General features: G+C 35.0%; 2 protein-coding genes and 1 long non-coding RNA gene across 4 annotated transcripts in view; 2 read left to right on the forward strand and 1 right to left on the reverse strand.

Annotated features, from left to right (window-relative positions):
• Positions 1 to 10184, reverse strand: part of LOC130509740 (uncharacterized) — a 14215-nt gene extending 4031 nt beyond the window's left edge. The window contains exons 1-10 of one of the 2 annotated variants that reach the window (XR_008943712.1): positions 9690 to 10184; positions 9244 to 9300; positions 8938 to 9006; positions 8713 to 8849; positions 8541 to 8609; positions 8314 to 8450; positions 7942 to 8065; positions 2369 to 2473; positions 2092 to 2151; positions 1615 to 1681 (exon numbers count right to left, since the gene is read on the reverse strand). This is a non-coding gene — a long non-coding RNA (uncharacterized LOC130509740). The remainder of the gene's footprint in view (positions 1 to 1614; positions 1682 to 2091; positions 2152 to 2368; positions 2474 to 7941; positions 8066 to 8313; positions 8451 to 8540; positions 8610 to 8712; positions 8850 to 8937; positions 9007 to 9243; positions 9301 to 9689) is intronic. The other variant, XR_008943711.1, reaches the window with a different exon arrangement.
• Positions 2513 to 7929, forward strand: LOC130509739 (uncharacterized). Its single transcript, XM_057005918.1, has 5 exons — positions 2513 to 4408; positions 4494 to 5082; positions 5146 to 5822; positions 5903 to 6979; positions 7062 to 7929. The coding sequence occupies exons 1-5, from the start codon at positions 2800 to 2802 to the stop codon at positions 7634 to 7636; spliced, it is 4527 nt and encodes a 1508-aa protein (XP_056861898.1). The 5' UTR covers positions 2513 to 2799; the 3' UTR covers positions 7637 to 7929.
• A 948-nt stretch (positions 10185 to 11132) lies between the features above and the next one.
• LOC108846807 (probable polygalacturonase At2g43860) lies at positions 11133 to 12874 on the forward strand. Its single transcript, XM_018620008.2, has 4 exons — positions 11133 to 11656; positions 11743 to 12032; positions 12119 to 12344; positions 12426 to 12874. Exons 1-4 carry the CDS (start codon positions 11192 to 11194, stop codon positions 12672 to 12674), a joined length of 1230 nt encoding a protein of 409 aa, XP_018475510.1. The 5' UTR covers positions 11133 to 11191; the 3' UTR covers positions 12675 to 12874.
• Positions 12875 to 14276: the final 1402 nt, after the last annotated feature.

Genomic DNA, 14276 nt, shown 5'->3' on the forward strand with positions numbered 1-14276 from the left:
TTTAAACTTCACTTGCTGCTTAAAGATAATACAGGAACTACCAAATTCATGTTGCTTGATACTATTGCTAATGGAATTATAGCTGAAAGTGCTGCGAAAATTCTAAAGGGATCATTCAAAGAGGTAAAATCAATCTCATTTATATTTAGGTATATATGAATGTTTTTAATAAAAATTCAAATATAAGTTAAATGTGATTTTTTTAATAGATTGAGGATCCCGAGCTTTTGCCTCAGTCACTTAAAGATGTCATTGGAAAAACTTTTAAGTTCGGTGTGTGCGTTGAAAAAAATAACGTGTCTTATGGAGCTGAGTGTTACAAGGTTTCTAAAGTTTGGTCTGTAAGCAACATGCTAATGGTTGATTCACAATCAGAGACTAAATCTGCACGAGAAATCACCCTCACTGGTGATGAGGTACTTTAATATCTTTATCAAACTCTTTACTTAAAATATAAGTTTGTTTACATAGTGTATAATTATTGATTTTAACAGATGTCTCTACTTACTGACGGTGAGGAAAGTTCGGTTACTAACAGAACACCAACTTCTAAGCGTTCTCAAGATGACAAATATGAGGTCCCTGAACTCACCTCTACCTCAAAAAGGTTTTGCTCAAAAAGTGTCAAGATCGAAAAGTAATCAGATGAGGAGATGAAGATCAGTCTGTCGAACTAGGAAGTTGGATTCAAATTTGTGGTTTTTTAAGTTTAGAGAAATAATTGTCCTGTTTAGGAACCGAAAAACTATCTTATAATTTTTTTTTTGTTTTTATGTTGGTTTAGTATGAAATAATTATGAATTCAACTTTAATCCTAAACTTATCATTGTTGCTCTGTTTTTTCAAAAAAATTGTTATGACGTTTTTGGAGTTGTTCTTTCTTTTGCCTTATTATGCTTAGTTTATGTTTTTAGTTATCATGTTGAGTTGAAATATTATTGATCTCTAATTATAATTGACCAACTTCTATTCCATATAATAAAACTTGATTTTATTCACGTTCATTTATATAATGTATACCAATTATTTGTTCCAATCAAACATATTAAAGCAAAGTGGTCAAAGGAGTTTATTATGTCGATTTCATTATTAACAGGCAAGCCAAATGTATTAAAGATTTATCTTAATGAAGATGAATGTTTGTGTATATTTATATTTTAAAACTATTGACATATTATTAATAATGCATGCCTGTATAGAAGACTACTTAAAATTGATATAGAGTATAGTTACATTTTTATGTAACCACTTGCAAAACAGTTAAACATATTATCCTACATATATGCTTATCAGATCGTACTTTGTTGATTTCCATTAAATCCTAAATCTAAACTGCAGGCTGCTTCTACATAAAATCCTAACAGAAAATACAATTACCAAATACTTTTACGTGGCCTGTGTAATTCATATTTCCAATTCTTCGTGCAACACTATAGCGATCAAAACTTCACAGTGCAATGAAGGAGATAACTGAAGAGGATAGAGTGCAAAAAAGGAAAAGGGTCAACAATTTTGATGCTTCTAAATATCCTAACGATTTTATGCATATCCCTATTAGCATGTCTAAACTGCAATCAAAATCAGGAAGTGTTTTTACGGATTTGACAAACTTACCTGTCCAGATGGATTCGAGAGGGTCTGTCAAACGCTCAGAAGAGTCAATGCCTCCTCCAATTGCACGCTGCAAAGGTAAATGCTATTTGTCATTCACATGTGATTTTACAAGGTAAGTCTGTTCTAATAGATTTTTTTACAGAGAACCCGAATATAAGAAATGTTTCAGCTACAAAGAGGAGCAAGCTGTGCAACGAAGTGTTCAGTAAGAATAAATTCTGACACATACATTATTGTTCCTACACAATATCTTAAATTATAAAAAATTTCATTGCTTATTATTCATAGTTACCAACAACACACAAGCTGGAATCAAAGGGTTGTCTCCCTATGGTCAGGGGTCTAATATCAAGGAAAAAAAACATTTTTCTTATACCGGAACAAAAAAAGCATTCCCATCTATTCTTACATCTACCAGCACGACCATTCCGTTGAAAAGAATTTTCGGCAGGATTTTAAGAGATCTTCAAAACTTACCTCAGAATACAGTTCCAAATGGATATCATTCACCATCTCTTCTTAGTCCATATTCAACATCTGAACATTGCAAGAGTAAGATTTATATTACTTATGAAAATCTGTACATTTTACTATTTGCTATGGTCAGCATTATATTACACAGATCGGCTAACTAAAACAAAACTGTCAACTTCAAATAGTTGTATACTTAACACATATGTTGCTACTTTCAGAATATTTGTTTTGTCATATCTATACATTTATGAAAAATAAATAACTTTGTAACTTTGATTACCAGGTCAAACATCACAGAGAGATACAGATTTAAATTCCGGTACTAAGAAGCGCAGTAATGGTGTACGAAAAGCTTCTGCCAATTCTGTTTCGCGCCAAAGGCAGACTGCATTAGTAATTGGAACTAATAAGTCCAGAATTTCGGATCCATCCCAGGATGGGAATTCTTCAGATAAATTAACGAGCACTGAAGGTATATAACATGACTAGATTTGATATTCTATAAACAAAATTATATTAGTTTGTATTTTAATGTAAGGAGTGATATATAATGTTGCAGTTCCATCAGAAAGTGAAGATGAGCAGTTTTACGACTTAAGCAGTCAAGAAAGTGATACAGTATCTAACAATTCCGATCATGTTCAAGCTTTATTTAGAGATTCTCGGTCAGAGAAAGCAGAAATTGATTCTTTTCTGTCAAGGATTAGAAAAATGAGTGAAAGCAAGGGGAAATGTCAAAAAAAGCAGAGGACACAGCCTGTGCCAAAAACTATTGGTAAGTGCTTTAATATTATTGTTATTACTATAGTATTTCTGATACTGAACATCGATGTTTATATATATTGTGTAGACTATGTTGATGAGGGTAATCCTACTTTCACATGTGAATATTGTAAAGCAAAAATGTGGTACGGCGAACGACTCGAACGGAAGAAAAGGACAAAGAAGAACCCTGTTTTCTCTCTTTGTTGTGGTCAGGGACAAGTGAAGTTGCCTCTTCTTAAAGAAAGCCCCTTGCTTATAAGGCAGCTATTGTTCGGGGATGATGAAACGAGCAAGTATTATCAAGATAATTTGAGAGCTATTAATATGCTGTTCTCTTTTACCTCTCTTGGTGGAAAAGTTGACCGCTCAATGCCAAAAGGACATGGACCACAGCCATTCCAACTTCATGGTGAAAACATGCATTTGATGGGAAGTATGAAACCGGATGAAGGTGATTCAGCAAAGTTTTCTCAGTTGTACATTGTTGACACTGAAAATGAGGCTGATGATAGAGATTCTGTTATGAGGTATAACCGTCCTATATTAATTTTAAGTTCTTCTTCGCTGAATTTAAATATATTGAGACAATTGTTGTTTGTATTTGACAGCAAATACAAGAAAGCTGCTGACAAGGAAAGAAAACATAATCTGAGAAAGAAAATTATCGAGCTCCTTATAGAGATGTTGGACGAAGTTAATCCCTATGTGAAGCAGTTTCGATCTGCACGTGAACGTTTTGGAATTTCTGGAGCAGAAAAATTTCATATGAGGATTGTGAGCAATCGTGAGAAAGATGGAAGGACATTTGATACTCCAACTGCCTCGGAGGTAGCTGCTTTAATACCTGGTGATTTTAATTTAGAGATGGATAAGCGTGATATTGTTTTGCAAGAGAAACAAACAGGCTGGCTTAAGAGGATTAGTGAGATACATCCATCTTATCTTGCACTTCAGTATCCTCTCATTTTTTGTTATGGTGAGGATGGTTTCAGACTGGGAATAAAAAAAGGAGCCACACCAGCTACAGAGAAGCTGAAGAGGGACCACATCAGCATGAGACAGTGGTTTGCCTATCGAATGTTTGAAAGAGATGGGGAGTGTCATACTCTTTTGCATTCAAAAAGATTATTTCAACAGTTTTTGGTTGATGCTTTCACTACCATTGAGACGAACAGGTTAAGTTATTTGAGGCAGAATCAGACATGTTTGAGGTCTGATGGTTATGACTCTATAAAGCAGTCAGAGAACCAAGGAAAAAAAGATATGAGTGACCAAGGACAGCGATTTTTTCTGCCAGCTTCTTTTACCGGAGGACCAAGGTACATGAAGAATAACTATCTAGATGCTATGGCCATTTGCAGACATTTTGGTTTTCCAGATCTTTTCATCACATTTACATGCAATCCAAAATGGCCAGAGATTACTAGATATTTGTCTCAGCGTAAATTGAAGACAGAAGACAGGCCAGAAATTGCTTGCAGAGTTTTTAAAATGAAGTTGGATTCTCTGATGGAAGATTTAACTGATAATGAGATATTAGGGAAAACCGTTGCATGTAAGTTTTTTAATCATCACTTTGATTTGAGTTTATTTAATTTTAATTGTATTGATACATCCTAATTTTAAGCTTTTATATGCAGCGATGTTTACTGTTGAGTTTCAGAAGCGGGGTCTGCCTCATGCTCATATACTGTTGTTCATGCATCACAGTTCTAAGTTCCCTACTACTGATCACATCGACAATATCATTTCTGCAGAGATTCCAGACAAATCGAAAGAGCCAGCACTTTATGAAGTTGTGAAAGACACTATGATTCATGGTCCTTGTGGAATTGTTAATCCGAATTCACCTTGCATGGAGAATGGCAAGTGTTCTAAGCTATATCCGAAATCACATGGTGACAAAACGACTGTAAACAAAGAAGGGTTTCCAGTTTACAGGAGAAGGGATAATGATCGTTTTGTTGATAAGAATGGTTTCAAGTGTGACAACAGATATGTGATACCTTATAACAAGGATCTTTCACTTAAATACAGAGCTCATATTAATGTGGAGTGGTGCAATCAATCAGGGTCTATTAAATACTTATTCAAGTATATTAATAAGGGTCAGGACAAGATTACTATCGCTGTTGAGCCAACAAAGAGAGGAGCTTCAGAGAACAATGAAACCGGCCAGACTTCAAAGGAAGAGAATAAAAATGAAATTAAGGACTTTTTCAAGGGCAGGTATGCTTATTAATTACATTGTTTTTTTTTTAATTCATTATACAAATTTCGTGTGTATTTAAGTCTCATTTCATTTTTTTCCAGATATGTATCTGCTTGTGAAGGTGCATGGAGGATTTTGAAGTTTCCCATTCATTACAGATCAGTACCAGTTGAGAAGATTTCATTCCATCTACCAGGGAAGCAAATCGTTGTATTCAAAGACGATGACACCTTTGAGGAAATTACAAGTCGTGTGATGATTACCAACACAATGTTTTTGGGTTGGTTTGAGCTGAACAAGGTTAGTGCTGTTGCTAGGAAGCTTACTTTAGCAGAAATTCCTACAATGTTTATTTGGGACAAAAAGTCGAAGAAGTGGAAAGACAGGAAACGAGGTTTCAGCATAGGCAGAATTAATTATGCACCACGTAGTATTGAAGAAGCTTATTATCTACGTGTGTTGCTGAATATTGTTCGAGGCCCAACATGTTTTGATGACATAAAAACATATGAGAATGTCCTTTACCCGACCTACAAAGAGGCCTGTTTTGCGAGGGGTTTATTAGCAGATGATCAAGAATATATTGATGACATTATCAGGACAAGCTTCTCAAGTTCTGCTTCTTACATGCGGCATTCTTTTACTGTCATGCTTATGTCCAACAGTCTATCAAAACCAGAAAGAGTTTGGGAGGAGACATGGGAGATTCTTTCTGAAGATATTCAGTATAATCAAAGAAATCATTTTAACAGACCAGGTATCATCACCAATACAATATAGTTTCTTATTTGTTGTGTTATATTTATATTGTTCTCATTTTTGTTTTTACGATTACAGGATTGTGCCTTAGTGATTCTGAAAAAAAAGAAGGTGCTCTTATTGAGATTGAGAAGATCTTGAGAAGTAATGGAACTTCGCTAGATAACTGGGATAAAATGCCAAAACCCTTTCGCGACGTCAACGCTTTTCAGAATGTGTTGATAATGGATGAGAAGAGATATGACCGAGATGAGTTAAGAAAGGCACATGACAGTGATTTTTCGAAATTAACTGGCGAGCAAAAGAAGATATATGAAGAGATCATGGATGCTGTTCTGAAAAAAAAAGGTGGTGTTTTCTTTGTTTATGGATTTGGTGGAACCGGGAAAACCTTTTTGTGGAAATTATTATCTGCTGCTATTAGATCCAGAGGAGAGATTGTTTTGAATGTTGCTTCAAGTGGTATTGCTTCACTTTTGTTACAAGGAGGAAGGACTGCACATTCAAGATTCGGTATACCAATAAATCCTGATGATTTTACTCTGTGCAATCTGACTCCAGGGACTGATGCTGCTGATTTGGTGAAAGAAGCTTCTCTTATCATTTGGGATGAAGCACCAATGATGAGCAGACATTGTTTTGAGTCACTTGATAGGAGTTTAGCAGACATTATGAGAAGTGCAGAGAAAAAGCCTTTTGCAGGGAAAGTTGTTGTGTTTGGTGGAGATTTTAGACAGATATTGCCTGTCATTCACTGTGCATCAAGGACTGAAATCGTTCTAGAGTCTCTAAATTCATCTTATCTCTGGAAACAATGCAAGGTGCTAAAACTTACAAAGAATATGAGGCTACTTTCCACTGACATGACTGCCGAAGAGTTAAAAGAGTTGGAAGTGTTTTCTCAGTGGATTTTGGACGTGGGAGATGGATTGGTTGGTGATGATAACGATGGTGAGGCACTAATTACTATACCAGATGAGTTTCTTATTACAGATTCAGATGATCCAATAGCATCAATAAGCAAAGAGATCTATGGAGATGCAACAGCTCTACTTCAGAACAAAGACCCTAAATTTTTTCAAGAAAGAGCGATTCTTTGCCCTACAAATGAGGATGTGAACAAGATTAACCAGTATATGTTGGATCAACTTGAAGGTACTTAAAATACTATCTCTAAATCGATTACAGTTGTAGCTTTAAAAATTATTGTTAACTACATTTTTTATATATATTTCAGGTGAAGAAAAAATCTATTTAAGCTCCGACAGCATTGATCCATCTGATACAGGGTCTGTTAATGATCAGGCTCTCACTCCAGAATTTCTCAACACTATCAAAGCATCAGGTTTACCAAATCATAATCTCCGGTTGAAGATAGGATGCCCTGTGATGTTGTTGAGAAATATTGATCATGATGGAGGATTGATGAATGGGACGAGGTTGCAAATTATAGATTTGTATGATTTTTGTGTGAAGGCCAGAGTTATTACCGGAAGAGAAGTTGGGAAGATTATTCTTCTTCCAAGATTGTCTATTACACCTTCAGACAAGAAGTTGCCATTCAAGATGCGTAGAAGGCAACTGCCTATTTCGGTGGCTTTTGCTATTACCATTAATAAGAGCCAAGGACAATCTCTCTCAGAAGTTGGCATATTTCTACCTAGACCAGTGTTTTCGCATGGGCAGCTCTATGTTGCTATATCGAGAGTCACATCCAAAAAAGGTTTGAAAATATTGATAGTTGATGAGGATGGAAAGCCTCGGAAACAAACCAAAAATATTGTTTTTAAAGAGATTTTCCAAAATCTCTGAAGTTTTTTTTGTTTATAGACTATGCATTGATTTTTTATTTAGAGACTATATTTTTGGTTTCACAACTTTGCGTGTGTGATTGCGCTGAAATAATACTTGCTTGAACTTTAGGAAAAGTTTTTGCATATAATAGCCAATTTCGAGACACTCACTAAGCAAATATGGTTGTTTTATTTTCAAACATAAATCAGTAGATAAATTATATATTATTCAAATCACTTTATTTATCAATATCTATCAATGACTGCTGCTGTATTACTAAAATTTATCATTGAAAACGTTAAAGCGTTAGAGGTCTTACTTACTTGGTTAAGTATGAATTGTGAATGTGAGGTATCTCCCCAGCTAAGATGTTGGTTCTTCATCATTGATCATGAATAGGTCCTCTCTAAACGCTTTCCGCCGCACTGGATCAGTGTATTAATCAACCTGTAGATATTAACATACTGCTGGATCAGTAATTTGTTACAATACAAAATAGGAGTATATAATAAGATGTTTGTAGAATATACACTATCTTAAATAGTTTATGTATTAGATATATATGTGTATATATAAATAAGGATATCATTCCACAAACTGATTGCTTCTAAGCATTTCGATCTACCTAATAACATCAGTTCATATATCTGACTTATTACTGCTGCAGCTATTTAAGTCTAACAATTTTAGTTCACCTGTCAAAGAAAGGGAATAGCAGAGTCTGATTTTGAAACTGAACAAGATGTTTCGTTCCAAGTAAATTAGGAATGCTCTTCCACCTTTGACTCTTCTTCTGTTATATTTGTGTCTCCAATCAACTATCATATCGTTTCTGATATTGAAATATGGATATAGGATTGTTAAAATTATAAACACAAAATAATAAGGAAAATTAAAACCGAGAATATGATATGCCGTTTACCTGGGATATAAAGCGAGTCTGATTCTTCAATTTACTTTCAAAGAACCCTTTTTGAGCAGATCCGCATAGCTGATTCAATAGATACGATATTAGGTAGTATTAGTTGTTATCCTAACCACTTTTTCAGACTTATTACTGCTGCAGCTATTTAGGTCTAACAATTTCAGTTCACCTGTCAAAGAAAGGGAATAGCAGAGTCTGATTTTGAAACTGAACAAGATGTTGCGCTCCAAGTAAATTAGGAATGCTCTTCCACCTTTGACTCTTCTTCTGTAACTTTTGTGTCTCCAATCAACTATCATATCGTTTCTGATATTGAAATATGGATATAGGATTGTTAAAATTATAAAAACAATATCGTAAAAAATTAAAACCGAGAATATGATCTGCCGTTTACCTGGGATATAGAGCGAGTCGGATTCTTCAATTTACTTTCAAAGAACCCTATTTGAGCAGATCCGCATAGCTGATTCAAGAGATACGATATTAGGTAGTATTAGTCGTTATCCTAACCACTTTTTCCTACCAAAAATATAGTTAGTCATTGGATGGACTATAAGGTGCATTATGGAAGCCCACTTTAGAAAATATATAGATAAGGTGTTTTTAATAGTAAAGATCGTAATCCCATTAAATGTTTAATTAAACTATACAATTAAAAAAATCCAGACAAAAATACGGCAAAATGAAAGCTGATAATTACCTGATAATAAGATCTTTCTTTGTTTGGGTTGGATTGTTTGGTCGTATTCATTTACTCCTGAAACAAATCAGAGAAGTAAAGTTCATTAAAAAAAATACACTACCATTAAAAGTATGTTACAAAGATTTGAAATGAATATTTATATATTCATTTTAACCACTTGAAAACAAATTGCTAATGTTCTGTTTTAGTCTCGGATAGAGAAGGTAGCCAAAATAAAGGAAAACTCATTGCAATTGATCTTGACTTTGCAGTCTGTAGCTCCTAAAAAATAATATATGTAAATAGTCTAACATGCAGTTAAAGCGGACAATGAAATCAAACATAGAAATAAAATCAAGGACCACAAGATGCGTGATCTTAAAAAGACATCCTAAACAGAGTAAAATCATCAATTATTATTATTTTTACTAAACTAGAAATCTTAAATAAAGCAACATGCTTACCGATTTGAGAAGATAATGTTTGTGCTGAAGATCTGTTTATCGGGATATCAGATCCAAAGAATCTCATATCGGTAAACGCTGGATTGAGATGATCTTTCAACAAGAGAACTGTTTTGCGATACAGAGGAATTGGGGTTTCAAATTCTTTCTCCAGACGGAATAGATGGAGTGTTTCGAAGGATTGTTTCGATTGCCAGGTTTCTTCCTCGATTTCGTCGAAGAAAGCTTTTTGAGAATAAAATATTTTTGTCTGAATAAAACTGAATATTCAGACCACTATTGTTTTTTTTCATCTAATCGATATTACAACTTTCGGGCTTCTATATTTGTGTCTGAAGCCCATTTGATGTTTAAATTGGTATGTGCATTAAAGCCCATATTTATTTAATTAAAAATGTAAATTAAATGTAAATATGTATTTTAAGAACAATATGAATTAGTTATTGGCTTATATATGTTAAACCATTTGTAGTTATTGCATAATCAAAATTACGTTCATAAAAAAATATTAAAAAATTATGGGCTTTATATATATATATATATTTCAAAATCATATTTATTTATATATTTGTATTTTATGCCAAACTAAACAAAAATAAATCTAAATGATTACAACACAGCTTACAAAATATACCAAATTAACCATCTTTCTATCATCTAAGTTTCCAAATTTATATAATATAACAAAGTTTTAATCTTTGCAAACTAAACTTTCGAAAAATAGAATCAACTTTGGCCCGAATATTTAAAAGGACATCCCGCGCTTTTCAAAGCGCGGGTCAAAACCTAGTAACCAAGTGAGAGAGCTTGGCTTTAGGCTCCAATTTTTCGAGTTAAAACATAAAATTTATATCAAGTTCTTACTAAAATAACCGGGCTTCGTAGCCTGGTGGTAATGGAACCTCGGCTGAGGTGCCCGCCACCCAGCTTCGAAACCCGGCCACAGCGATTTAACATCCTTACTGCTGGGGCGCTGGACCCCTTCGGGGGATATTTGGGAAAGTGGCTGCCCAGACACCAGAGATATCAAAAAAAAAAAAAAAAAAAAAAGTTCTTACTAAAATATTTAAGGCTTCCAAATTTTCATGTTCTATCCTTGTGCCAATGCTAACGTACATGGAGTTTATCTCGTGAAAATTCGTATTAGTTCTCATAATAACCAATCACTTTTATAATTTTTATAATTTTTATAATAATAATAATAATAATAATAATAATAAAATATAATAATAATAATAATAATAATAATAATAATAATAATAAACCAATCATATTTTATATTACAGAATGTAGTACAAGTTGACACAATTTTATTTATAAACAATGAAATAAAAAAACTTACATAAAAATCAAATCATATTTCACTACGTTTTTCTTTGCCACAAGATTAATCATTACGTTACCAACATAAAATTCCTATAAATTGTCCTCTCACGTAGTTTCTTCTGCAATATCCTTCATCCTCAAGAAACTAACTTTCTCTGAAAAAGAAACACACAAAAATGGTTTATAAAACATCATGTCTTTTTCTTCCTTTGGCTCTCATATTTCTTGATTTCATCATAATCTCATCATTAGCCAAGCCGATTCCAACCACATTAATCAACGTTTTAACCTACGGAGCTAAAGCAGATGGCTCAACAGACTCAACCAAAGCCTTCTTAGCCGCATGGCAAGTCGCGTGTGCCTCTGTTAATCCGTCAACTATTATCGTACCAAACGGACGGTTCTTGGTCAACAACCTTGTGTTCCAAGGCAAGCAGTGTACGGATGCTCCAATATCTATTCGTATAGCTGGATCAATGATTGCTCCTGAAGATTACAGAGTTATCGCAAGCTCAGAACAGTGGATCTGGTTCGAGAGTGTCACTGATGTTTCAATCTATGGTGGAATGCTTGACGCCCAAGGTTCTAGTTTGTGGAACTGCAAGAACAATGGTGGTAGCAATTGCCCTACCGGTGCCAAGGTTTGCTTGAGTCACAAGAACCAATTAACTATCTTGATATACATGCCAGTGTTTTTACTAATAACGTTTTGTCAAATATTTTGCAGACTCTGTTGTTTAGTGGGTCGAGCAACATCAATATCAACGGTTTAACGTCGATAAACAGCCAGAAATTTCATATAGTTATCAACGGCTGCAATAACGTGAACATTGACGGCGTTAAAGTTTCTGCTGCTGCTGATAGCCCTAACACCGATGGGATTCACATCCAAGCATCTCACTCAGTCAGTATCACTAATTCAAGAATTGGAACTGGTGACGATTGCATCTCCATCGGTCCAGGATCCACTCATCTTTCCATACAAGGCATCCAATGCGGTCCAGGCCACGGCATCAGGTAACAGAAAAAGTTATTTCTTGCCATACAAGTTACATAATATCTAACTACAAACGATGTCTAATTTGTGGGATCCTCTAAAACAGTATTGGAAGCCTTGGGATAGCAGAGGACGAACAAGGAGTGGAGAACGTGACGGTGAGTAACGTGGATTTCACGGCAACAAGTAATGGAGTTAGGATCAAGACGTGGGGCAAAAATAGCAAGAGTTTTGCTAGAAACATCGTTTTTCAGCATATTAATATGAAGATGGTCAAGAACCCGATCATCATAGACCAACACTATTGTTTTTACAAACCTTGCCCTAACCAGGTAAATTAGAAATTAACAAACCATATCTTATACCCTTAATTCAATATATTGAGTCATTTTAATTTGTATATTTTAATACAGGAATCTGGAGTTGAAGTATCAAATGTGAGATATGAAGATATACACGGGACATCGAGTACGGATGTGGCGGTTAATTTGGATTGCAGTAAGGAGAAACCATGTACCGGTATTGTAATGGACAATGTGAATCTCGCCTTGCAGCTGGTGAACCGGCCGGCTCAGGCTTCTTGTAGTAATGGAAACGGATTAGCTAACGATGTCGTCATCCCGTTCGCTCCTTGTCTGAAGAGAGACATACTTATGACATGATATATAGATGGATCCCTGAAACTATGTCGTCCCGATGGCTTCTTGTCTAAAGATGAGTTGATGCAGATTAATCTGTGAACGACCTCTTTTACTTTCTACTTGTTTATTTGTTTTATGTTGCTACTTGTTTCAATGTTTGAGGTTTATTTGTATCGAAGCTATCGTTTCAACTTTAAAATAATGATTATAATTTTTGCGCATATCCGTTTATTTCAGTAACGTAAAGGATAAAATTTGGTAAGCATCTCATGGTTGATTAGTCCATTGAGGCATAACCACCATTGGAAATACCCAAAGAAGCCTACATGGTTGAGTTCCAGCGATGTTTGATACAATATGAAGCTCGGGACTCCACTTCAAAACCAAACCCTCGTCTTTAGTCACTGATTCAAGAAAACATGATGGGAGCTTTGACTCCTCCGAAGCCCTGATTTTCTTATTGCCAAAGCAAACTCTTCCATCTCAACATTTCAAAGGTGTGCCATGATCCCAAAAGCTATATGCACGACTGACCCTTGTGGCCTAGTGTTGAGCCAGAAAGTGAATAAGGCAGTCTGATTTTATTTGTTGGTCTAAAGCCCTGTTCTTTATACGAACGCGGGACCTGCGGCAGTGGCAAAGAAAATACAGTGGAAGAAAGCAAATTAAACAAGCAAATTAAACGGTACGGAAAATTGAAGTTGTCGCGAGTGAACGCCGGAAGAACAAAAGATGGAATTCAGTAGTCGCTGAAATTTGCAGCGTTTGTTTTACTCTACCGTCACTGCCGCAGCGTCAAGAAAACAGACTGGATTTATTACATGAATGATGTGGTTGACTTTTTTTTGCCGTGATGATAGGTTATATTTTCAGACGCCGCCGCCGGACGCAGCGTTCACGAAAAGAACAGGGCTTAAGTACATTGAAGGAACATTCGGACCAAAGAAAAAAAAGACAGTAGTTTTTTTTTTGATAAAAAAAAAAGACTACTGTCTTTTTTTGGTTATGGGAAAAATAGTAACTAGAGAGCAGTAAAGACGAGTAGATGAAAAACATGTTATAGAGAGCAAACAGAACATAATAATAGGGCAAAAGAAAAGCCAGAACAGAGTAATTAAGGCGACAAAAATAGTTCTTAGGACATGAAATCGAGAAAACAGAGTTAGTTCAATGAAATCGGGAAAACATAGGGTCATAGGGACATGAACTAGTAGGTGGGGAATAAAATAGGGCAGCTAGTGCAGAAAAATAATTAGGACATTAAACAGAATAAAATATGGAAAATCAGATTATTTGGGACAAAAAAAACCAGTGTAATTATGAGAGGAAGTAGGAAAAAGCAGAGTAATTTGGAGACTAGTAAGGGGACAAACAATGTAATTTGAACACGAATTAAGGGACAGAAACTGAGTTACAGTATTAAGACGTGAACTAATTTGAAGGTCGACCTCCTGGAAAGTATTAACGAGTACGGAATCAGCCTTTTTGAAGTTGATTTAACGGTTGAAGCACCATCATAGTAAGCAAGGTGAGATCCAGTATGGGTGATGAAAGTAGACAAATCTTGAACTCTAGCAAAGTCAAATCCTTAATGGGGAGATTCAAACTTCGAGAGTTTATGTA

This window comes from Raphanus sativus, chromosome 3 (genome assembly GCF_000801105.2).
Source record: "Raphanus sativus cultivar WK10039 chromosome 3, ASM80110v3, whole genome shotgun sequence".
Classification (NCBI taxonomy): domain Eukaryota; kingdom Viridiplantae; phylum Streptophyta; class Magnoliopsida; order Brassicales; family Brassicaceae; genus Raphanus; species Raphanus sativus.

Bases quoted from the DNA above. Each gene is read 5' to 3' on its own strand.
- LOC108846807 (XM_018620008.2), top strand. From the start codon at position 11,192: ATGGTTTATAAAACATCATGTCTTTTTCTTCCTTTGGCTCTCATATTT. The intron at 11,657-11,742 runs GTTTGCTTGAGT...AATATTTTGCAG, and splicing joins ATTGCCCTACCGGTGCCAAG to ACTCTGTTGTTTAGTGGGTC. The intron at 12,345-12,425 runs GTAAATTAGAAA...ATTTTAATACAG, and splicing joins ACAAACCTTGCCCTAACCAG to GAATCTGGAGTTGAAGTATC.
- LOC130509739 (XM_057005918.1), top strand. From the start codon at position 2,800: ATGAGTGAAAGCAAGGGGAAATGTCAAAAAAAGCAGAGGACACAGCCT. The intron at 5,083-5,145 runs GTATGCTTATTA...TGTGTATTTAAG, and splicing joins AAGGACTTTTTCAAGGGCAG to TCTCATTTCATTTTTTTCCA. The intron at 6,980-7,061 runs GTACTTAAAATA...TATATATTTCAG, and splicing joins TATGTTGGATCAACTTGAAG to GTGAAGAAAAAATCTATTTA.